This window comes from Melanerpes formicivorus, unplaced genomic scaffold, assembly GCF_026170545.1.
Source record: "Melanerpes formicivorus ecotype bairdi unplaced genomic scaffold, bMelFor1.0.p_v2 SCAF_35, whole genome shotgun sequence".
In the NCBI taxonomy this organism is placed as follows: Eukaryota; Metazoa; Chordata; class Aves; order Piciformes; family Picidae; genus Melanerpes; species Melanerpes formicivorus.
Window position 1 is genome coordinate 810,937 of NW_027142387.1, and position 24,172 is coordinate 835,108.

The 24,172-nt window shown below is 41.4% G+C and overlaps 1 protein-coding gene across 1 annotated transcript in view; it reads left to right on the forward strand.

Annotated features, from left to right (window-relative positions):
• Positions 1-24,172, forward strand: part of CNTNAP2 (contactin associated protein 2) — a 1,101,400-nt gene that overhangs the window by 534,878 nt on the left and 542,350 nt on the right. Inside the window, exon 4 of the mRNA XM_068156823.1 lies at positions 2,434-2,581. Coding sequence (XP_068012924.1) covers positions 2,434-2,581 — 148 coding nt within the window. The remainder of the gene's footprint in view (positions 1-2,433; positions 2,582-24,172) is intronic.

Consider the following 24,172-nt stretch of genomic DNA (forward strand, 5'->3'; position numbering starts at 1 on the left):
CTCTTATTGTACATGGCTCTGTTTCAGCCAGAGATTCACTCACCATTAAAAAAAATCTCCTATTATAAACATGAATTTTGAATCTTATTAGAATGTTTGTTAACCTAAACATATGTGTAGCTTTGAAAAATGTATCAACTCAATTTTTAATTAAAACCTGCCTTTCTGAGTCCAAGTAAAGATCTCAACCAGAAAAAGAGATTTTACAGCAATAATATGTAATTCACAAGCTCTTGTAGATTGATTTTTTTCATCCTTGCAGTGATGGATTTTGGCCTAGTGTTTGCATTATCCACAGAGTGTGTATTACTGTACCACATTTACCTAAATGAAAGCTGTGTTTAAAAGGCATTGTTCTGCTGGATTCTAAGTGGAATGCATCTTAATAATCTGGGAGACTGATGGCAGTCTGGCTTATTCTCTGTGGCCCATGTTTATGCTTTCAGTAAAGGTTATTGGGTCACATGCCAATAGAAACTCTCAAAATATCAGACTTTCTAACAAAGGACTGATGAAGCATAAGGCAAGGCACAAAGTTTGGAGTGCTACAGAAAATCATTCTGATTTTGACAATCCACTTTAATCAATCATTTGCTCAAATTTTATAGAAAATATGCCCTTCTGTATTTATGGAATCTTAGAATCATAGAGTCATTATGGTTGTAAAACATCTCCAAGACCATTGAGTCCAACCGTCAACCCAACACTGTCAAGTCCACCACTAAGCCACATGTCCATGCAACAGAGCTACACTTTTTTTTAACACCTCCAGGGACAGTGACTCCACCACTTCACTGGGCAGCTTGTGCAAATGCTTAACTACCCTTTCTGGGAATACATTTTTCCTGTTATGCAACCTAAACCTCCCCTGACACAACTTCAAGCCATTTCCTCTCAACCAGTTGCTGATTACCTAGAAGAGACTGACCTCCCCTCATTCCAGGCTCCTTTTTGAAGAGTTGTAGAGAACCAGAAGGTCTCCCCTCAGCCTCCTTTTCTACATACTAAACAACCCCACTAACCTCAGCTGCCCCTCTTAAGACTTGCAAACTCTAAGCTAAAGCAGATGCCTTTGCCCATAATACTTCTAGCAAGTGAAACAAACCAACCATTTCTGTCATTCCTAGAACAAGACTAGGACAGCAGGCAGCTGTTCAGTAAGACTTTCCCTGCTTCCTCCCCCCCCCCCCCCCCCCCCCCCCTTCATGCTTTGCTTTGTTGTTTATTGTCGTCTATTCAGTTCAGCAGATTGAGTTTGGGTGTCTTCTCTCTAGTAACAAGTGATAGGATGAGATGAAGCAGCCCCAGGAGAGGTTCAGGCTGGATGTTGGTGGAAAATTCGTGACTAAAAGGATTTTCAAAGACTGAAACAGGTTCCCCAGGGAGGTAGTTGAAGCCCCATCCTTGGAAGTGTTATGTGGCAGAGACGTAGTGCTGAGGGATATGGTTTGGCTCTAGCCTTGGTAGAGTTAGGTAATGGTTGGAACTGATGATCTTAAAAGTTTTTTCCAACCCCAAACAATTCAATGATCTTATGAATACTCTGTTCACTGTTGCAAGAACACATTTCTATTGAAAAATACCTATAAGGAGTTATGAAAGTTTCTCTGGCAATGTTGGAAATAACTGAATGATTGACTTTCATGTCTGATATCAGCGAATGGATGGATTGTCCATACACTGACAAGACAAAAAAATAGTCTATTATGTTAAATAATAGTTATGGTTTACTTGATGCTGCGAAATATTTTAGAAGTAGTAGAAATCACGTGCTAAATATGTACTTCATCAGTTTTCAAAGTCCCTTGAGAGCTCTTGTGTCCTTCTCTGACTTTCTAAGTTTTGCTACCCAACAATAGACCACGCTGTGAGTGACAGCTATGGTTAGGAAAGAAACCAGACACACACTTTCAATAATGCATCAAAAGAAAAGATTTTTAAATCCTTAGAAATCTGAGAGATTCTGTCCCTGTCTATTGCAGTACCAAGTTATTTTAGTGCTCATAATGAGAAGAAAATGACTGGTGTGTGTAATTGTACCAGTAAAGAATGAGTATCTTCTCCTCCATTACAACCAGTGGACACTTTTATTAGCATGTTAACTGAGTAACAGACTAGTGATACAAAACGGATTACTTTCTTACTTAGAATCATAGAATCCTTTTGGTGGGAAAAGACCTTTGAGATCATCAAGTCCAAGCAAGTAACTACCTAGCAGCAGCTGTTGCATTATCTCAGCATATGTGTTGCAAAGAGGTCTCAGTGCTGCTGTTTTGGTGTTCTTGTCTAACTCTGGAAATCAGCTGTTTGCTTTGTTACTATCAAAGCCACGTTTAAACCAAACTTCCCTGTTTTGACCCTCAGGCTCCACCTAATGCTCTCCTTCATTTACAGCATGTGTATGATACAATATTTCTTTCTTCTTTCCCTTAGGCATTTCCTGGAAATACAAACTCGGATAGTGTGGTCCGGCATGACTTACAGCATGCAGTTATTGCTCGCTACATACGCATAGTTCCTTTGGACTGGAATGAAGAGGGACAAATTGGGTTGAGAATTGAAGTCTACGGCTGCTCCTATTGTAAGTTTTTCCAAGGTCATCTCTTTTTCTTCCCCCTCCCAAAGAAAACCTTCTTTTTCATCTCAGATGAAATCTGAATCTCAAGCGCATTCTACTTAGGTAGATAAAGATGTTCCAGGATTTCTGGTTGTATTGCCCAGGGCTTCATGTACTGTTTATTGTAACCCTAACGCTGAGTTGATTTGTTCTTCTCTACAAGATGCAACCCTGGAATTCACAATAGCACTTTGAAGTTGGTCCTTTTGATCTTCATGGTTTCTTTCGCAGAAGACTGAGTATAATGTAAGCTTGAATGTGCCAGTTGGGGAAAAGGTAGTATCCAGACAAATATTATAGTGGGTCTTGAGGGGAACAACTGGGAAGTAGTAGGATATAGTATACTTCCTGGTGCTAGAGATAGAAATAAAGAAAATAAGAATTCTTAGAGTAGCTCAGATTGCCTAAATACGTGGTACATTTCTCAAGGGTTTTTCCTTCAGAATTTATTTGGAAATCCAGATGAGCAATGGTGCAAATGCTTCTGAAGTTAAAAGCAGAACTGATCATGTTTTAAGAGCAGCAAGTTTTAAAATTACCTTCTTTGAATTCAACTCAGCCATCATTGAAAGAAAGTTTATGAACTGGCGGAAAGTTGTCTGATGTCCTGTTTCTATGTATGTATTTTTCTGGGTAGTATCCTGCCTTTTGTTGCTTGTTTGTTGTTTTTTGGTGGTGTTGTGGGTTTTTTTCTTTGTTTGTGTGTTTTGTTTTGGTTTTAGCTGGAAGAAGCTTATTGATCTTTTAATAACCAGCTGTTAGCAAAAGATGAGGACCACACATCTGGAATACTCATCCACTGAGTTTACTTGGTGATTAAAGGCATATAGCACCCCTCAGCCATCTGGGCTATGAAGAAAGAAAACCACATTGTGATTTTAGTTGTTGTTTTGAGTTGGATAGTCAAAAGGTTAGATACTTTCATTTAGTAGCAACAAGAACAGAAAGAGTAATTGGCCAGTGGAATGTGCTGCCTAGGGAGGTGGTGGAGTCACCGTCCCTGGAGATGTTCAAAAAAGGATTGGATGTGGCACTTGGAGCTATGGTTTAGTTATCAGGAGGGGTTAGGTATTAGGTAATAGGTTGGACTTGATGATCTTTGAGGTCTTTTCCAACCTGGTTGATTCTGTGAATAGTTTTGGTGTTATTTTTCCTATTTCCATGCAAGGAGTTAAAGCCCTGTTTTAAAAATATGTATTAAAGCACAGAGAATTTTCTGGCAGCTGCAGTAGCTTAGTGAGAAATTAAGTCATGCCCACTATGGTGTCTGAAGGCACACATGGTTGTTAGATATTGTTGTACAAAGACAGCAGCTTCTCTGTTAGAATAGAATAGAATAGAATAGAATAGAATAGAATAGAATAGACCAGACCAGGTTGGAAGAGACCTTCAAGATCATCGCGTCCAACCTATCACCCAACACCACCTAATCAACTAACCCATCTAACCAAGCACCCTGTCAAGTCTCCTCCTGAACACCTCCAGTGACGGCAACTCCACCACCTCCCTGGGCAGTCCATTCCAATGGGCAATCACTCTCTCTGTGTAAAACTTCCTCCTGACCTCCAGCCTGAACTTCCCCTGGCGCAGCCTGAGACTGTGTCCTCTTGTTCTGGTGCTGGTTGCCTGGGAGAAGAGAACAACCTCTGCCTGTTTACAACCTCCCTTCAGGTAGTTGTAGAGAGCAAGAAGGTCACCCCTGAGTCTCCTCCTCTCCAGGCTAAGAAGCCCCAGCTCCCTCAGTCTCTCCTCATAGGGTTTGTGTTCCAAGCCCCTCACCAACTTCGTTGCCCTTCTCTGGACTTGTTCCAGCAAGTCAACATCCTTCCTAAACTGAGGGGCCCAGAACTGGACACAGGACTCGAGGTGTGGCCTAACCAGTGCAGTGTACAGGGGCAGAATGACCTCCCTGCTCCTGCTGGCCACACTGTTCTTAATGCAGGCCAGGATGCCATTGGCCCTCCTGGCCACCTGGGCACACTGCAGGCTCATGTTCATCCTACCATCAACCAGCTGAATTGATTCTTACTCAAAGAGAAACAGCCTCTGAAGAAAACTTAGGTGTATGTTCAGACTGACTCTTAATAAACAAGTGTTTCGGATCATACTGCTACAGTGTTTTAGGTGTTGCTTTCACTATAACAGTTGCCACAGCATGGTTAATTTTGCAGCATGGTAAATACTTACTTTTAAGAATACCTCCTTATTTGTACATCAAGTGCTAATTCAGGTGTGTGGTACAGGACACCAACATCTAGTTTGCTGTCAAATAGGACTCTTTGTAACAGGAAGAGCCTAGCAGAATCAAACGATGAATCTCATGGTCTTCACTGCAATATTGAAGAGTAAAAGTAGGGGGAGTTTAATGAAATGGAAAGACCTTTTGCAAGGGCTTGTAGTGATAGGATGAGGGAGAATGGCTTTAAGCTTCTCTTCTTCTCTTCAAAAGCACCATTTGAAACCTAGTGTACAAGGTTGCATCATTCCACCTAGATGACTCAGTTGTCAGAGGCAAGGTTTTTAACCTCATGATTCAAAGTGCATATAGCTGCAAATAGATCTAAGCACTGTCATTAACCAGTGTGATTTTCAGATTAATCCTGCTGATGCTGTAGGAAATGGCCATTTAGATAACCAATAATGTTCAAAGCCTGGTGAAAAGACAGGCTTTTGGATGGATGTGCCCCAAGTTTTGGAAACATGCCCTAAATAAAAGGAATTAAAAGGCTGGCCTATATAGTGCAGTCATAATTTTTCTGTATAGATTCATATTGAATGTATTATTTTATTTAGCTGTTTCAGGGAGCACGTTTCCAGATAGCAAAATCAGATGTTTCCTCAGAGTGCAAGCTAGGTTTAAGTGGGAAACCAGACACTTAGTGACTTCAGAAACTCCGTCCTTGCACTTTACTGCAGCCTGGTCATGAGTCTCAGAGTAACAAGAAAAATACTGAATCATATTGAAATGCTTATTCAAAAGTCAGGTCAATAATTGCCATATTTTCTATTTCCTGTTTTGTTTGGCTATGAGGAGAGGCTGAGGGAACTGGGGTTGCTTAGCCTGGAGAAGAAGAGGAGGCTCAGGGCAGACCTTATCACTCTCTACAACTACCTGAAGGGAGGTTGTAACCAGGTGGAGGTTGGTCTCTTCTCCCAGGCAACTAGCACCAGAACAAGAGGACACAGTCTCAAGCTGTGCCAGGGGAGGTTTAGGCTGGATGTTAGGAAGAAGTTCTTCATAGAAGGAGTGATTGGCCATTGGAATGGGCTGCCCAGGGAGGTGGTGGAGTCACCATCACTGGAGGTGTTTAAGAAGAGACTGGATGGGGTGCTTGGTGCCACGGTTTAGTTGATTAGATGGTGTTGGATGATAGGTTGGACTCGATCTCAAAGGTCTTTTCCAACCTGGTTTATTCTATTCTATTTATTTATCCATTATAAATAGATTTCTTTTTCTTTTCACACTTAATTTTTTTTTCCTCAAGAGGTGGAATCTATGTTCTTCCTTGCCCAGCAAATTAAAAACAGAGGTATGATTGCCAGAGAGGGATTAGAACTGACATCTATTCCTTAGAGAAGGTCTTGGCATTGCCAAATCTTCTTTCAGATTCATTTTTGTTTGCTTTAAATTTGCAGCCTGGGTTGTCTTTGAAACTGGCACCTTTGTGTTATGCATAGCTGAGATCTGTGGTGTTGTCATCTTAACAGAAGAGATCATAGAATTCACCAAAAAATAATTAGGGCCTCACGCTACAAGACTCAGAATGAATTTTGTATTTTTGCCAGGCAGTAAACAGTTTAGAGAAGATTTTCATTCTCTATAGGGCAAAACTGACTTAATGGCTCAGCTAATGCAGGAGCTGCATAGGAAAAACAAGGTTGGAAGCCAACAACAAATAGACTGTTGTGTAACATAAACAACACTTTGTTGTCAATGGGAGTTGTAGCTTTTATTTCAAAACAATCTATTTCATACACTGTAAAGGGAAAAAGCATCTTTACCCAAGCAGTGGTATCATTTATCAACAAGCAAGTCAGAGAGAAGGAAGCAATATAACCAAAGGCCGAATATCCACTCCGTTAAGTCAAAATGATGGCAGGTTTTTATTCATGCTATTTTGGAGAGAGAGAGCAAAGGCATATGACATGCATCTTCCATCATGTCCACATTTATGAATTCTTGAGACAGGCAGCAAAGACCTGGCATCTGGAGGCTATGATAACTACAATACAGAACATTTTACTGCTGATTTGTGAAGATCATAATAAGCTCCTGCAGGGTTGTTGCCATCAGAATTGTTCCCTTGATCTCTGTCCTGTGGCAGATGAGTGCCTACAAAAATGGCAATAGTGATACTATTACATAATGCTTGACTATGCATTTAAAGATAACTAGTTGTGTGAGGTTTTATGGGTGCTTGGTTGTTTTTTTTTTCTGGTTGTTTGTTATGTTATGGATTTGGTGTTTGTTTGGTGTTGGTTGGTTGGTTTTTTGGTTTTTTTTTTGTTTTGTATTTTTTGGGGGGGTGGTGGAGGAGGTGGTTTGGCTTTTTATGTGGCTGGGTGGATTCTCTGCATCTGAAGTGTATGTCCAGATCTTTTTAATAACAGAATCATCAACTCCAACCTAAGAGCACCATGGACATTAAACCATGTCCCCAAGTGCTATGTCCACACATTTCTTGAACACCTCCAGGGATAGTCACTCAACCACCTCACTGGGCAGTCTGTTCCAATGACTGATCACTCTTTCAATAAATAAATTTTTTCCAATACCCAATCTAAACCTTCCCTGGCACAGCTTGAGGCCATTTCCTCTTGTCATATCACCAGGAAGAAGAGAGCACCTCCCACCTCTTTCCAACCTCCTTTCAGGAACTGCAGAGAGCAATGAGGTTTCCCTTCAGCCTCCTCTTCTCCAGACTAAACAATCCCAGTTCCCTCAGCTGTTCTTCACAAGACCTCCTCTCTAGACCTTCCACCAGCTTTGCTGTCCTTCTCTGGACATACTCCAGCATCTCAATGTCCTTCATATAGTGAGAGGACCAAAACTGAACCCAGTATTCTAGATGTGGCCTCACCAGTTCTGAGTACAGGGACAATCACTTCCCTGGTCCTTCTGGCCACATTATTCTTGATTCAGGGCAGGATGCTGTTGGCCTTCTAGAAACACACTGGCTGATGCTCAGCCAGCTGTCAAACAGCATTCCACCAACACTCTCAGGTTCTTTTCTGTCAGGAAAATTTCCAGACACTCTGCTCAAAGCCTGAAGCATTGAATGGAACTGGTGTGATCCAAGTGCAGGACCTGGCACTTGTCCTTGTTAAACCTGATTTGTATGTCTGATAATTAAGAATTTTCAAATTCCAGATGACTCAGTTCTGAAGTATAGGATCTACATGGAAAAAAAGCCATTTGTAAACAGCAGAAAGCTATGCAAATACTGAGTGTAGTCAAGACGAATAGATGGCAGAAAGGATGTCAAAACTCTGAATGGCTGCAAACAGAGCTGTTTCCATTCATTGACCAGCTCTGTTTGCTAATGTTTAGGAAACAGTGGGACTGAACAAATGTCACCTGAGCTGTGTTTGCAGATCTGCTCATTTCAGTTATTGGCTCTGTTATTTGTGTTGTGCTATGTCAAATGCTGCTGCTTCAGTTTCTTAATGAGTGGCTGATATTTTTTGTAGGGGCAGGGAGTGGACTGGCAGTTTTTCAATGTCTGAAGGGGATCTACTGGAAGGCAGGGAAGGGACTGTAGCAATAGAAGGGCTTGTAGCAGTAGAGCGAGGGACCATGGTTTGAAACTGGAGCAGGATAGTAGATGTAGGTTGGATGCAAGGAGAAAGTTCTTCACAATGAGAGTGGTGAAATACTGGAGCAGGTTGCCCAGAGATGTGGTTGAGGCCCTCTCCCTGGAGAAATAAAAGATCAGATTTGCTGTGGCCTTCAGCAAGTTGATCTAGTTGGAGATGTCCCTGCTCAGTGCAGGGGGGCTGGACAAGCTGACTTTCAAGGGTCCCTTCCAGTTCAGTGCATTCTGTGATTCTGAAAAAAAGAAAAATAGTAACCACACTCTGTACAGTTGGTAAAGGGACCAAAACCTTGGTGTTGTAAATATGTTACAAGAACAAAAATAAGGGTTGAGAGGCTGTTAAAGGATGAGCCAAGTGAATGTTTGCAGTAAGTGATTAGGAGGTACTGGAATGCTCTAAGCTGTGGGCTGGACAGATCTTCTGGGTAATCACTGCTGAAGTTAATCCTGCCTGCCTGCAGTGCCTTTAACTGAAGCTGTTACCTCCTTTGGTGGTTATTTCTGCATTCAGTGATACTCATTGCTAGGAAATTTTCTGTGATACTTAGTTGGAATCTCCTTTTCTTGTTTTTTATGTTATTGATGCTAATAAACTCTCCACATCTCATTCACTGTCCTGCATGGTTGTCATACGTCCTTAATGAGATACCTTCAACCTGTCCGGAATCATCTATTGCATCCAGACATCAAAGGCACTATTTAAGATATATCAGAGAGCTGCTATTACTTCCCTTTCATGGGATCTGATCAATTTTCTTCTGGCCAGATTAAATACTACATCCTGGACATTTTGTTTCACCAGCATAGTAATTAAATGCAGGAAAAATGGGGGGGAAATAGGAATTATGCTAGGTGTTATGCATGCATACATTTATTTACATATAGAGCCCTGTATTTGTATTGCACTTTTGGTACCCATGTGGATATCCACACAATCCCAGCATAGTGGAGGTCAGAAGAGACCTGTGGAGATCATCTACTTCAATTCCCCCACTAAAGCAGGGTCACCCACAGGAGGTTGTCCAGGATCACAATGTCCAAGTAGGTTTGGAATCTCTTCAGAGAAGGAGACTCCACAACCTCCTTGGGTAGCCTGCTCCCAGGCTCCTCGTGCTTACCTGGAACCTCCCATGTTCCAGTTTGTGCCTGTTGTCCCTTATCATGTTGCTGAGCACCACTGAAAAGTCTGGCCCCATCCTCTTGCCCCCTACCTTTGAGCTCTTGCCATAGATTGACAAGATCCCCTCTCAGGCTGCCCTTCTCCAGGATAAACATCCACAGTTTCTCAGCCTCTCCTTCTCACAGAGATACTCCAATCCCTTCAGCATCTTTGTAGCTTCTGTTGGACTTTCTCCAGTAATTCTGTGTGTTTTCCAAACTGGGGAGCCCAGAACTGGACACTCTACTCCAGATGAGGCCTCCCTAGGGCAGAGTAGAGGGGGAAGAGAACCTCCCTCCACCTGCTGGTAATGCTTTTTTTAATGCATCCCATTCTTATAACACTTCCCATTCTCGGTATGCTTATACTGGGTAGTTCTATCTATATCTGAGTCTGTGTTTGATTTGTAGCCATCATCTTCACAGCTCATCAGCAGTGAACAGCTTGATATTCTCTTTCTGACCTTAGAGATGCATAGCTGAATACTCACCTCTAAACTATGGAGAGTGAGGGAAGTGAATTGTTGAACTTCTTCTTTACAAACTTGTGAAGGTCTGTTGGAATGTGTACTCTATTTGTAAACTTCTTTTGTTAGCATACTTTTTAGCTTGTTGGCATGCAGCAGGTTGTTTTTTTGTTTTCTTTAAGGGTCATGAAAATGGCTCTCTTTTATTCTGTATATATTCTCAGGTAATGAGTTTTCCAACAGCAGAGATTTGCAATTTAAGACCAAAAATGTCATCTTTCTTTAAAAATATTCTTAGTATGGATTGTTTTCCTTCTTCCACGCTCCAGAAAGAAATGGTTGTTAATCTTCCTACATGACCGATCCTATATTTTGACATGAAAATAAGGGAGAATAGGCTTCAGTTCACTCACTGTCTTTGGTTGTAACCCGTATGAGTCTCTTTGGGTAGCTGGCATTACTTAAATTTTAAAGCATCTATTTCCTGCATTTAAAAATTTATTTATTCATATTTCTGGATATTAGAAAGAAATTCTTTACATTGAGAGTGGTGAGACATTGGCACAAGTTGCCCAGGGAGATTGTGGATGCCCCCTCCCTGGAGGTATTCAAGGTCAGGTTGGACATGGCCCTGAGCAAGATGATTTATTGGAAGGTGTTCCTGTTCGTGGCAGGGGGCTTGAAAATGGATGATGTTTAAGATCCCATCCAGCCCAAACCATTCCATGATTTGAAAAAGATTCAGTATTTGCATAACATCTTAAAAAGCTTACTTTTAGAATCAGAAAACTCAGGCTGAAACAGGAAGAAACTATCTCCAAACACTTTATTGTTTAATTTTAACTCTTTCTTTTTATTTTGTTTTTCTAAATTGAGTATTTCTGCAAGACCTGGTATATGCAGAGTTTGTAGTAACAAACATTTTTTTCTTTACATTTTTGTTAATCTGATGTTAGTAATTCTTTTCTTTCAACTTTTTTGGTACTGGCAATGAACTGAGAACTCCATTATTTTTCCATTACTTGTTGTACTGAGGTTGCTGGTAGATATTCTTAAGCCCCGGTTTCCAGAGATCTGGAACAACTGTATGTGTTCTTTACAGATTCATTCATTAGGTGGTAATGAATGTTCAATCACTTGGAGAGAAACAAGTTTGTTTTGTATGAATCCATGCCCCACCAGCTTGTTCAATTGTATTCTCAGGCAGTTTTCAATTACACTTGAACATTTGAATCAATCAGCATTTCCTTTAGAAGGATGCATGAGGTTGATTCAATTGGAAAAGGTCCTTTAATTATTTTTTTTTCCTGTGGACTGAAGAAAAACTAGTCCCTGCTACATAAATAGAATGTGTGACCAAACAGGATAAAATCTTGCATATTTTCATTAAGGTTTATTAGTCAGATCTGGCTCTTCTCACACGGAGTGGAGCAGGCTAATGTTTTCTAACAGGTCTTCCAGTAATTCTGAATGCACTCTGCAGAAAGAATCATCCTTAAAGTAGTCTGTGATGAGTTAATGGAGGTTTTAAATATATCTTCTAGGATCCATAAACATCAGAAAAAGTAAAAACCAGAAGTTACATTGTGCTTTTTCACAATGTTAAAAGTACTGTTCTCAGCACTGGTAAGGCCACATCTTGAGTACTGGATTCAGTTGTGGGCCCTCACTACATGAAAGGCATTGAGGTGCTGAGTACACAATGAACTTCACGCTTAAGTTTTGCCCCAGTCAAAACTCCAAAAGAGGACTTAAGTAAATTTAAGACTACAATTACTTATAGCTGCTTCCTAGTGGGATAGTTGTCATTATTTGTTGTGATCTATCACAAGTAGAATCGTAGAATTTTCTGTTGGAGAGGACCTTTAGGATCATTTAGCCCAGCTGTTACCTAACTCTACCAAGTCTGGGTGCTCAACCATGTCCCTTGGCAATGTATCTCTGTGGATTTTAAACCCATCCAGGGATGGGGATTCAACCACCTTCCTGGGCAGCCTTTTCCAGTCTTTGAGAACCCTTTCAGTCATGAAGTTTCTTGATATGATGTGATATGATATCATGTAATATAATATTGTTATATTTAGTTACATTATCATATAATGTCTAATATAATATCTGATTTGATTATATGATACCTAATTGTAGTATAATATATCTAATTTTTTTTGTCCTACATATGACCATATATTAGAGTCTGGCAAACAGCTCTTGTGAGGAGTGGCCAAGGGAGCTGGACTTGTTTAGTCTGGGGAAGAGGAGGCTCAAGGGAGACCTTCTTGTTCTCTACAACTTCCTGAAATGCAGCTGGAGTGGGGGTGGAGTCAGTCTCTTCTCCCTAGTATCAGGTAATAGAACAAGAGGATATGATCTTATGTTGCACCAGGGGAGGTTCAGGTTGGATATTGGAGGGTGAATCTTGACAGGAAGGGTTCTCAAAGGCTGGAACAGGCTACCCAGGGAGGTGATTGAATCCCCATCCTGAGAGGTGTTTCTAAGAGGTAGAGCTGTGGTGCTGAGGGACATGGTTTAGCACCACCTTTGGTAATGTTAGAGTAGTTCAACTCAATGATCTTAAAGCTTTTTTCCAACCAGAACTCTTGCATGGTTCTACATGCCTACCCATAGCAGGTACCGATATTACTATGAAGACCCTACTCCTGATGAGGGTTGACTGTTGTGACTTAACATGTGACCTACAAGGATAGTTGTTTGCTTTTCATAGGAATGTTCAGAGTAGGAATGATACTAGCACTGGTGCAAAGCAATGTCAATGGGATTGTCCTAAACCCAGCTGTATGTTAGGTATATACTATTTTGAGATGTAGAAAGCTACTTTACAGGGGCCCCGTCATTTTCCTCCCATCTAACTGAAGTTGCTGCATTCTGTGTTTTCCGTAATGCATTCTCTAAAGCTCTGTATGTAACATGCCCTTGTTTACCCTCTCCTTCTCTTTTCTTCAACAAACTTTCGTTTATCCTGCAACCTAAGCTGAAACTAGCTTGGTTTCCTATTTCTGTATAAGGTCTTGTCAAATACTTTGACTGTGCAGCCAGAAGTGGTAGTCATATAGCTAGCAGACCAGGATCTATTAATTATGTTGGTGTCTGACTCAGCCAAAACAAAGTGACTCTGCATTACCAGTACTTACCAGGCATCTGATTTTCAGGCGGATAAGCTCTTTCTCAATGTCACTGAATGAGCAGCTTGGCTTCTACAAGGATGGTAAAGCACAGAATACTGAGAGTATTTCACACTGCATAAGTGTCAATAAAAGTTGCACACTAGAATTTTTTTAAAACAAACAAAAAGCCCCACACAAAATTGCTGGTGGCCTTATGTAAACTACCACTAGGACATAATGCTCAGTTCTTATGCCCCCAAACTTTCTTTCAAAAACATGAACAATATGAAATAAACCAGACTGTAAGTACTGTGCCAATTCAGAATGTGCTATTGAAACAGCATCACAATGCTCCTAGAGAGAAGTATTCAAAACTTGATTTTCTGAAGAATTTTGAGGTGCTGTTTCCCTGTCTCATGTGGTTCATGAGCTACTCATATCACAAGGTTTTAATTTCACATAATTTCATGACACAGTAGGTTAAATTTGGAGCAACTTGTGTTCTCTTTCCTGTTTCCTTGCATCTGTGTATCTAATCATATCCTCATGTTCCTTTATATTTCTATTCAGGAGCTATGAATTAGATGTTAATGAAGAGATTTGTTCAGCATTTCCTAGTAAGAAAAAAAATCCCATTAATTTCCCTTATATAAAGCAGAGAGTAGAATTCATAATGAAGTATTTGCCTTTACAGGAGGCATTCTTGACAGAAATTCAGTTGTGTATTGGGTGAGCTAGAGTCTTTGGTCCCTTTGCATTTATCCACTGCATCTCGCTTGTAATGAGAGATGGTTAATGGTTTACTGCCTGACCACACCCTTCAGAAATGTTTCCCATGGAAAAACTGCAACTGGGCACCCCTTGTCCCCAACCTTTTGGCTACTGATCAGCATTGAGAAGAAGATGCCCTCTCAGGCTGCTCTTCTTCAGGCTAAATAGCCCTGGGGGTCTCAGCCTCTCCTCCTCACACAGCTGCTCCAGTGCCCTCAGCATCTTTGTAGTCTCCATTGGACTCTCTCCAGTAGTTCACGGTCTCTTTGGAACTTGGGAGCCCAGAACTGGACACAGTGCTCCAGATGTGGCCTCACCAGTGCAGAGCAGAATGGGAGAAGAACCTCCCTCCATCTGCTGGTCGTGCTCTTACTTGTGCACCCCAGACTGTCTGGGCTTCGTGGCCTTGAGGGAACATTGCTGGCTCATGGCAGACTTGTTATTACACAGCACTACCAGGTCCTTCTCTGCAGAGCTGCTTTCCAGCAGGTCACTCCCTAACCTGTATTGGTTCAGGGTGTTTTTACCCTCCAGGGCAGGACTCTATACTTGCCCTTGTTGAGCTTCACAAGGTTTCCTCTACCTGACTCTTCAGCCAGACCTGGTCTCACTGAAATGCAACATAGCCTGATGATCTGATGATGTGCCAGCCACTCCTCCTAGTTTGGTATCATCAGCAAATTTACTGAGGATACATTCTGTCCTTAAGTGTTATCTAGCATCCTAACTAATATCCAGCATCACTAAGAAAATTAAATTAGGTCCACAATGCCCATCTAGTAATTTTTCATTGTACAAAGTTAGCAATTCATCTCTGTCATGGAATAATTAAGCAAAAAAGCATTCTGTTTCCTCTACAGGAGTTTTCTGAGACTTGGTATTACAGAATGATTCTGGTCTTCCAAATTTCTTTTTATTGAGTATACCTTTAAGGAAGTATCCATTTTGGTTTGTGGTTATTCTACAATGTTTATGATGTTGTTGTTGTTGTTTTTAAATATTGGTAATTTTTTCTGCTTAGCAAGATGCAGATACCAGTAGACTCAAATGTGGTGCTGTGCTTAGCTGACACAGATAAATCAGCAGCACAGTCTGTAGTTATTGTGTAATCACTTGTGACATTAATTATGAAAATTCTAATAATTGAAGGATCTTAAACCAATTTCCTACTTAGGCATATTAACAAAGGTCCAAGGTTGCTGTTTGTGATACAAGAAGAATCAAAGGCTATGTGTCAAGTGCCTCAAGCAGGACTGGGGGAGGTTTAGGTTGGATATTAGAAGAAAAAGTTCTTAAGGACTGAAACAGGTTCCTCAGGGAAATAGCTGAATCCCCAGCCCCGGAGACATATCAAAGGGAGATATGGTACTGAGGGACATGGTTAAGTACCAGCCTTGGCAGAGAATAATTGGACTTGATGATCTCAAAGGTCTTTTCCAACCAAACCCATTTTGTGATTCTATGCAAGTTAAGTGGTTATTTTCTCTGTTAAAAATTACTGTAAATAATTTTATTTCAGTTTAAAATTAATTTTATTTTTAAATTTGCATTTAAATGTATCTAATCAGATGTCTCTCCTCGGTCTTCTAACAAATTACAATACAAATTTCCAGGGTAATATCACTTGTTTCCAGATAAGCTTCCAGCCAAATGAGTCCTGAAAGCTATGAGCAGTACAGCTCATTGGGATCTTAACTTTCCAGCAACAACAGCCTCTCAACTCTTCTGGCCTGTGGGAGGCAACTGAAAAAAGGCAGCCATAATGAGTGGTAAATTGTGAGAAGAAGCTTAGTTTGGCCAATATCCTTCATGTTTCTTTTTCATGTTGTACACTATTGTAAGTGAAATACAAGGCTGTGACTTCAGTTCTTGTGAGTCCATGCACTCTGGTCCTTTCAAAGTGTGTCTGTGAAGTGTCAACTTTCTGTGGCCTCACAAAGGTTGGAAATTAAGGTACTTATTAATGAAATGCAAGCATGTAAAAAGAACTCTGGTATTAAAATTAAGAAAGAAGCTGGAAAAGAAGGGATGGAGACTGAGGAGAAAGAAGGGGAGAGGTGAGGCTCACTAGTGGGAGTAAGAAATATTTATGGGAAATCAACTGCATCCTTCTTGACAGAAGCCTGATAAGATTGTGGGCATGGGTGAAAGAAGAGGAGACAGTAACAAATCAATGTACATCACACATAACAAATTCCAACAGTGTTTCTAAGCCTCCCACCAGCCTCCTCCCTCCATGTTGCTTTGTAATGATTTCACTGACTTATCTTTTGCAGTAAAAAAGAAAATCTAATTAGATTGGAAAGAGTAGCACATTAATTAAAAGATAAACCAACAGTATTAAACAGCAGTACTCTAGAAGCTCACTCTGGTCTTCCTAATTAGGCAGCTCTCTCTGCATGAGTAGAAAATGCAAATAACACAACAATATAACATAAAGGGCGAAAGGGCCCATTATGCTGACAGACAGTGAAGAGAAAAGAGAGGGGAGGAAAACATAGGAAACAGGAAACACTGTTTAGGCTCAGTGATCTGTAACTGCTCCATGAGTTGCGCTAAGTTTGTAACAGATTTACATTCCATATATTTGACTGGTTCTAATGTCATCTCCTCCATTTTCCTTGGGGAAAGCACCTCAGAGTAATGAGAGTCCAATAACAGGCATCAATATGTTGGGTTTGTGTTGTCTTAATTAGGATGAGAGATGTGTAATTATTAATTTAGGCAAAATGTTTTTTCTCATCTTCTTCACTGAGCTGGGTTTGGTAGACCAGTAGGTTTCTTTTTATTTCAAAGCATATAGCAGTTTCTTTTTCAAGTTGTGTATTTGTTTTAGATTGCTTTACTGTTTCGTTTGTATGGTTTACTGCTTAAAGTTCAATGAAAAAGGTTTGTGTCTGAAGGCTCTTATGTACATGAAGGACATACACCAGCTGAGAAATACCCACTGAGTTCAAGGAGATCTTTGCCATCACTACCGTAGGCAATCAGAAATTAGTATGGCAAATATAAACTCAAAAGCTAGATCCCACGCTTCCCCACATCCCTTGAGCAAAAACCAGTCTACAAACTGACCTGTACCTCCTGCTCTGAAGATGTGTGGTACATCTAGATGAAGCAAAAAGAGATCTCTTTTCCCTTGTTGAGGTTTAAAAGAATGTGGGAAACCCTAAGTTTAATTAAAAATGTGATATATCATACAATGCTCACAGTATGAACCAAGTCTGAGCGTGGCTTGCTGGCCTGGTTCTACACAGAGCTTGTAAAAGAACGATGTTTAGAATGGAAATTAAGAAGAATTTCTTTACTGAAAGAGTGGTAAAGCATTGGAGGAAACTGCCCAGGAAGGCAGTGGAGTCACCATCCCTGAAGGAGTTAAAAAATGAGTTGGTGTTGCACTTTGGGACATGGTCTAGTTATCATGGAGGTGTTGGGTAGAAGGCTGGACTTGATGATCTTAGAGGTGTTTTCCAATCTTAACAATTCTATGATTCTACCATTCTATATCTGTACCAAATGTGGGAGTTTACTGGTACCACTGACAGTAGAAGTGCAGCAACCACCAGCAGCATTATAATGTTTAGTTTATCCAGATGTTGTTAATCCTGAAAGGATGGACCACTGAGAGAGCACTCCCCTTTGTCAATGAGACAGTGTACTCAGTGTCTCTTCATAAAGGCCAATTTATTTATCACTGTTGTTAAACAGTTTATTTCACCTGCTTAGACAAAATGCAGTGTTGTTCCTTGAAAGCACAGAAGACTGAGTAAAAGATGACCATAGGATTTGGATAGACTAAGAGTTGTTAATGCTAAAGGAGGTTTTGCAATAAATAAGGTCTACCATGACAAGCATAGATGCTAACATAGTATGCCAGCACATATGCTTGAAAGTTCTGCGATTACAGAGCAATCATCTCTAAAATTCAAAGCAATACTGATACTACAGAAGCTGAAGTAGCTTTGGGAGTGATGGGATTTGGCTGTAATAGTTCTTCAGTGTAGGAAAGGCCACCTGAAGCAGTTAAAGCACCTCTGAATGAAGGGAGTATACAGTCTGTTTGATCTCCCCTTGGCTTTAATTACTCATCTGCCAGTGCAGTAGTGCCCCAAGGGATCAAGGATCTTTGCAAGATAACAGTTCTAAGGACTCAAAAAGTTTCTACCAGAAGGGTTCACACTGATTAAAAGAAATAAGTGAAAGGGTTTTGTGTTTTGTTGTTGTTTGAACTTTTCTTACATCTTTTCTTGAAAAGTGTTAAGAATAATTTAGATTAAATAGCTTCATTAGAAAATCCAGTGAGGAAAAAAGGGTTTTGGTAGGAAAAAAAGAATTACAAGTCAATAGGAACAGGGGTCTGAGGCATTCTAAGTTTATAGTTATCATTATACCTGAATGTGGTTTTTTAAACAAAGTTTTCAGTGCACCAGTTAGTGGAGAGAGAATCAATTTTTGTAACATACAGTTCACAGACTGATAAAGAGCTCTTACAGACCCATGCATTTAAAAATTGCTATATAACTGTGCATTGGGAGCATACCTGCTAAAAGCAGATATACTCCTTGGAACTGTCCCAACAGTAGTTTTGTGTTTGTCAAGGGGAGCTGAAAGAAGTTTTGGTTTGGATACCCATAATGTGATACCTTGGATTGAACAGAGCTTCTGCAGCACAGCTGCAGGCATTTGTATGCTCATTAACATATAACTGAAAAATTTATGTGAAAAACATTGAGAGGCTGGAGCAGGTCCAGAGAAGGGCAGTGAAGCTGGTAAAGGGTCTGGAGAGCAAGTTTTTGAGAGGAGCTGCAGAGGGAACTGGGTTTGTTCAGTGTGGAGAAAAGGAGGCTGAGGGGAGATCTCATCGCTCTCCACAAACCCCCGAAGGGAAGTTGAAGCCAGGTGGGTGTTATGTTGTTCCTCCTAGGAAAAAGTGATAAGACAAGAGGAAATGGCTTCAAGTTGCACCAGGGAAGGTTTAGGTTGGATTTTAGAAAAACATTCTTGACTGAAAGAATTCTCAAAGATTGCAATAGGTTCCCCAGGGAGGTGGTTGAATCCCCATCCTTGGAGGTGTTTCAAAGAGGCAGGGATGTGGTGCTGGGGAATATGGTTTAGCACCAGAGTTGGTAGAGTTAGAGAATGGTTGGACTCAACAGTCTTAAAGGTCTTTTCCAACCAAAATGATTCCATGATTCTGTAATTAACTGGGGCTGGTAATGCATGTTATTGTACAGCATGGGTTTTCATCCGGACAAGACTCTTCTTTCCTCCTTATCATAAACATCTTGCAGAATTCTCACAGCATCCTGAAAAAAACCACAAAAAACAAACCAAAACCAAAAGAAACCACCTTTAACCTTTTGTCTTCTTTGTGTTTATTCTTTGTTGCAAGTAACTTGGATCGAAATCTTTCCACTGACACTATATTCAGTGTGGGAGGGGAAGTGGAACATTTTTTTGGGGCAGTAAGTGTAGTGACTGCTTTCTCTGGAGGTTTACAATAGTCCCTCAGAACACAAACTGAAAGACCCATAATCCACTCCAAAATAAGAGCTACCAATCTAAACATTTTTAAAATATAATTACTGCCTTTCCCTTCTCCTCCCCAAAACCATCAGAATTAATTCCTGGCCTGATGTTGCTGGGCCAGAATCCCAGGCCAGCCATGTGCTGCAGGCCACAAGCTGCTCTGAGTCAGCCAGCGTAGCTGATCTGAGTTGGCTTGAGGTATATCCCACACTATCAGCATCAACTCTCAGTATAAAGGAGGAAGTTTGTAAACAGGAGGAGAGTCTGTATCTTGAGCTTCTCCTGAACCTGTTCCTCTTTTTTTTTCCTGGTGCTTCTGAGGTCTGATTTCCCATTTACTCTAACTGTTGCACCTTTGCTGGGTTGAATATCATAGTATCATTCAGGGTTGGAAGGGACCACAAGGATCATCCAGTTCTAACCCCCCTGCCATGGGCAGGGACAACCCACACTAGATCAGGCTGGACAGAGCCTCATCCAGCCTGCTCTTAAACACCTCCAGGGACGGCGCCCCAACCACCTCCCTGGACAACCCATTCCAGGGCTTCACCACTCTCATGGTGAAGAACCTCCTCCTCACATCCAGCCTGAATCTCTCCACCTCCAGCTTCATTCCATTCCCCCTAGTCCTATCACTACCTGAGATCCTGAGAAGTCCTTCCCCAGCCTTCTTGTAGGCCCCCTTCAGATACTGGAAGGCCACAATGAGGTCACCTGGGAGCCTTCTCTTCTGCAGACTGAACAGCCCCAACTTCTTCAGCCTGTCCTCATAGGAGAGGTGCTCCAGCCCTCTGATCATCCTTGTGGCCCTTCTCTGGACACCTTTCAGCACCTCCACATCCCTCTTGTAATAGGGGCTCCAGAACTGGACACAGTACTCCAGGTGGGGTCTCACCAGGGCTGAGTAGAGGGGGAGGATCACCTCCCTCGACCTGCTAGCCACACTTCTCCTGATGCAGCCCAGGATCTGATTGGCTTTGTGGGCTGCAAGTGCACCCTGAGAGCTCATGTTGAGCTTTTCATCCACCAACACCCCCAAGTCTCTCTCCTCAGGGCTGCTTTCCAGCCAGTCCCTGCCCAGCCTGTATTTGTGCCTGGGATTGCCTCGACCCAGATGCAGGACCCTGCACTTGGTCTTGTTGAACCTCATGAGGTTGGCTTGTGCCCACCTCTCCAGCCTGTCAAGATCCCTCTGGATGGCCTCCCTTCCCTCCAGCGTGTCTGCTGCACCACACAGCTTGGTGTCATCAGCAAACTTGCTGAGGGTGCACTCAATGCCACTGTCCATGGCACCCACAAAGATGTTGAACAAGACAGGTCCCAGGACTGATCCCTGAGGGACTCCGCTTGTCACTGGCCTCCACTGGGACATGGAGCCATTGACAGCCACTCTTTGGGTGCAGCCATCAAGCCAGTTCCTTATCCATCTAGTGATCCACCCATCAAACCCTTGTGTCACCAGTTTGGAGACCAGGATGTGGTGCGGGACAGTGTCGAAGGCTTTGCTCAGGTCCAGGTAAACGACATCAGTTGCTCGCCCCTCATCTATTAATTTTGTCACCCGCTCATAGAAGGCAACCAGGTTGGTCAAGCAGGATTTGCCCTTGGCAAAGCCATGCTGACTGTTCCAAATCACCTCTTGACTATTCTTCTGAGCCAGTAGTGACTCCAGGAGGATCTGCTCCATGATCTTTCTGGGCACAGAGGTGAGACTGACTGGCCTGTAGTTCCCTGGTTCCTCCTTCTTGCCCTTTTTGAAGATGGGGGCAATGTTTCCCCTTTTCCAGTCTGTGGGGACTTCACCAGACTGCCATGACTTTTGAAATATAATAGAGAGGGGTTTAGCAACCTCATCTGCCAGTTCTCTCAGTACCCGTGGGTGTATCCCGTCGGGTCCCATGGACTTGAACACTTTCAGGTTCTTCAGGTGATCACGAACCTGATCTTCACTTACAATGGGCAGTTCTTCCTCTTCGTCCCTGGCATTGTCTTCCATAACATCAGGAGGGTGGCTAGAGGCCCTTGCAGTGAAGACTGAGGTAAAGAAGTTATTAAGTACCTCAGCCTTTTCCTCATCACTTGTGACCATGTCACCATTTTCCTTTCTGAGGGGGCCCACACCTTCCCTAGTCTTCTTCTTCCCATTAATATACCTGTAGAAGTTCTTAGTGTTCCCTTTAACCTCCCTGGCTAGATTCAATTCAAACTCTGCTTTGGCTTTCCTAACCAGGACTCTTGCTGCTCGGGCAGCTTCCTTATATACCCCCTGTTCTAGCTGTCCTTCTCTCCACTTCCTGTAGAGTTTCCTTTTAAGTAATAGTGTGTCTTTATCTACTTCATATTACTATTTAGATCAGTTTTGTTATTTCATTAAATCCATTTTCATTTCAACCCATGGGTCTTCTATGCTCAGGAGGAGTCATCAGGTGATGGAGCAACTGCTGCACTTTAGCCCCAGGACATGGGTAAAGCATAGGAGCTTTCATAGAATTTTTAGGAGATGGGAGTTTGGGCGTTCTCTCTCCTTGGGCTTTGATTTCTAACAAGATACATGCCCTTTAATGTACTGTGGACAATCTTCCTATTATTTAATGCTGAGATAAGCGGAAGAACAGAGCAGGAAATACAACCTTGGCAAAGCACTTCACAGGCTGAAAACAAAAAAAGAGCAGTGGTATATGGACTGTATCTGCTGGAGGCACTGAATTTGTACTTTTCAATCCAATGTAGCAATTACAGCTGAAAAAAATAATACACCTTGCAGCCTGGTGACATGCACCAGTAGTTTTTAGGGTGAAATTGATAAAGAGCTATTTACCTAAAATAATAATGACAGAGCAAAACAGTGACAGATGTACATAGATCCATAGGTACACTAAGATACAATTTTAATTGTTTTTTAATACTGACCCCCCAGCATTCTGTTATACTTTCAAATATGGAAATGCATTCATTTAAAAATGGAAGATGAAGGTTGTGTAAAAATACCTCTAAATGTTCCTGATCAAGGAAAATTGAGATTTTTGTTACCTCAACTAGAGAAGAATTTTTTTTCATTTTTTGCTCAGTAACAGTTGCTTCTTGGTTGCTTTGGTTTGTTGTGGTTTTCCCCCCCCACACTTTAGTTCTAATGAAGATGAAGTGGCCACTCATCTTCATTTGCTATGCATTATGTTCTGCATTTCTCACCTGTGCAATACAGCTGTTTGGTCTTGCATTTTCAGTTAACACATGCTACTCTCTGATGAAAGGAGTGTAAGTAAAAAGCAAAGATCAAAAATAATTCCAGTACTTCTGTAAAATGCAAGAGTATGGTTTCTTGGACAAAGTCTTACATTTAGTGGCTTATACAGCCAGCTTGTACGTTTTTTTTAATGTGATTTTCTTATTATATTAATATCTTTATTATAGTATTTGATATCTTGGGGCACATTAAGAAAATAATGACCTGCAGGTTATGGGAGGTCCTTCTCCCTTCTACTCTGTGTTAATGAAGCCACATCTGGAGTATTGTGTCTAGTTCTGGGCTCCTCAGTTGAAGAGACATGGTACTACTAGCGATAGTCCAGCTGGGAGGGCTACACAGATGCTGAGGGCACTGGAGCATCTTTGTGAGGAGGAAAGGCTGAGAGCCCTGGGGCTGTTTAGTCTGAAGAAGAGCACCCTGAGAGTGGATCTAAAGGGTGGGGACCAAGAGGATGGAGCCAAACTCTTTTCAGTGGTGCACAGGCATAGAACAAAGGACAACAGGCTCAAACTGGAACCCAGGAAGTTTATAAGGGAAAGCTTCTTTGCTTTGACGTTGCTGGAACCCTGGAGCAGGCTGTCTAGAGAGGTTGTGTAGTCTCCTCCTCTGCAAATAAAAGCAGTGAAGATCCTCTTGGAAGGATATTTTCTTTTTTTGAAATACACTCCAGGCCTCCATTAACTGTGATGATGGCTATGTTAGGAATTGTAATGTATTTGTTCTAAAAATGCTGGTTGGCATAACAGTAATTACCAGTTTTCAAGCTGATGTAAAGGTGTAGGAACCTGACTATCATTTTAAATACTCACATAAAGTGATATGACGTTTTTTGCCATTGATTTCTGATAGAGTAGATTGAGCTCAATGCTTCTGAACATCGAAGACACAGTTATGTAAATACCTCAACATTGGCACACACTCCCTCAACCACTTTTTCAGAATTTGGTATAGTGTCACAGAATGACACATACCTCATCAGAGAAGTCAAATGTATGTTTGGATTTTCAATTGTATTATTTTTCTGTTTCGAAGAGTATCTATGCATGGAGAAGGAATTAGTTTATTAGTTTTCTTTTTTTAAATAGATGAAAGCTTAATAGTTCACTGTTACAAGTCTAGTGATTGAAAACCCAGTTTCTAATAGAGCATCTTGAAGTCAGAAGTCTGGAAGCTGACTAGAGATGTTTTCCTGCTACTTCAGGGATGCTTTCAATAGAGAAAAAATGGGCAAGACAGACAGTGGCACAAACTAAAGAGCTATTGGATGCACAGGGTGAACTTGAGTTGTCAGATTTTTTAGCCTCTGAGTAGTATTTTAATGTATCTTGACAATGCCCTCTGAGTTATCTGAAGTATTTTAATAATACTCCTTGGCATTTATTGATATGATATTTTAGGGTGCTGCCCCATGTATGTCCATGTCTTGTTACCTTAGATACAATATT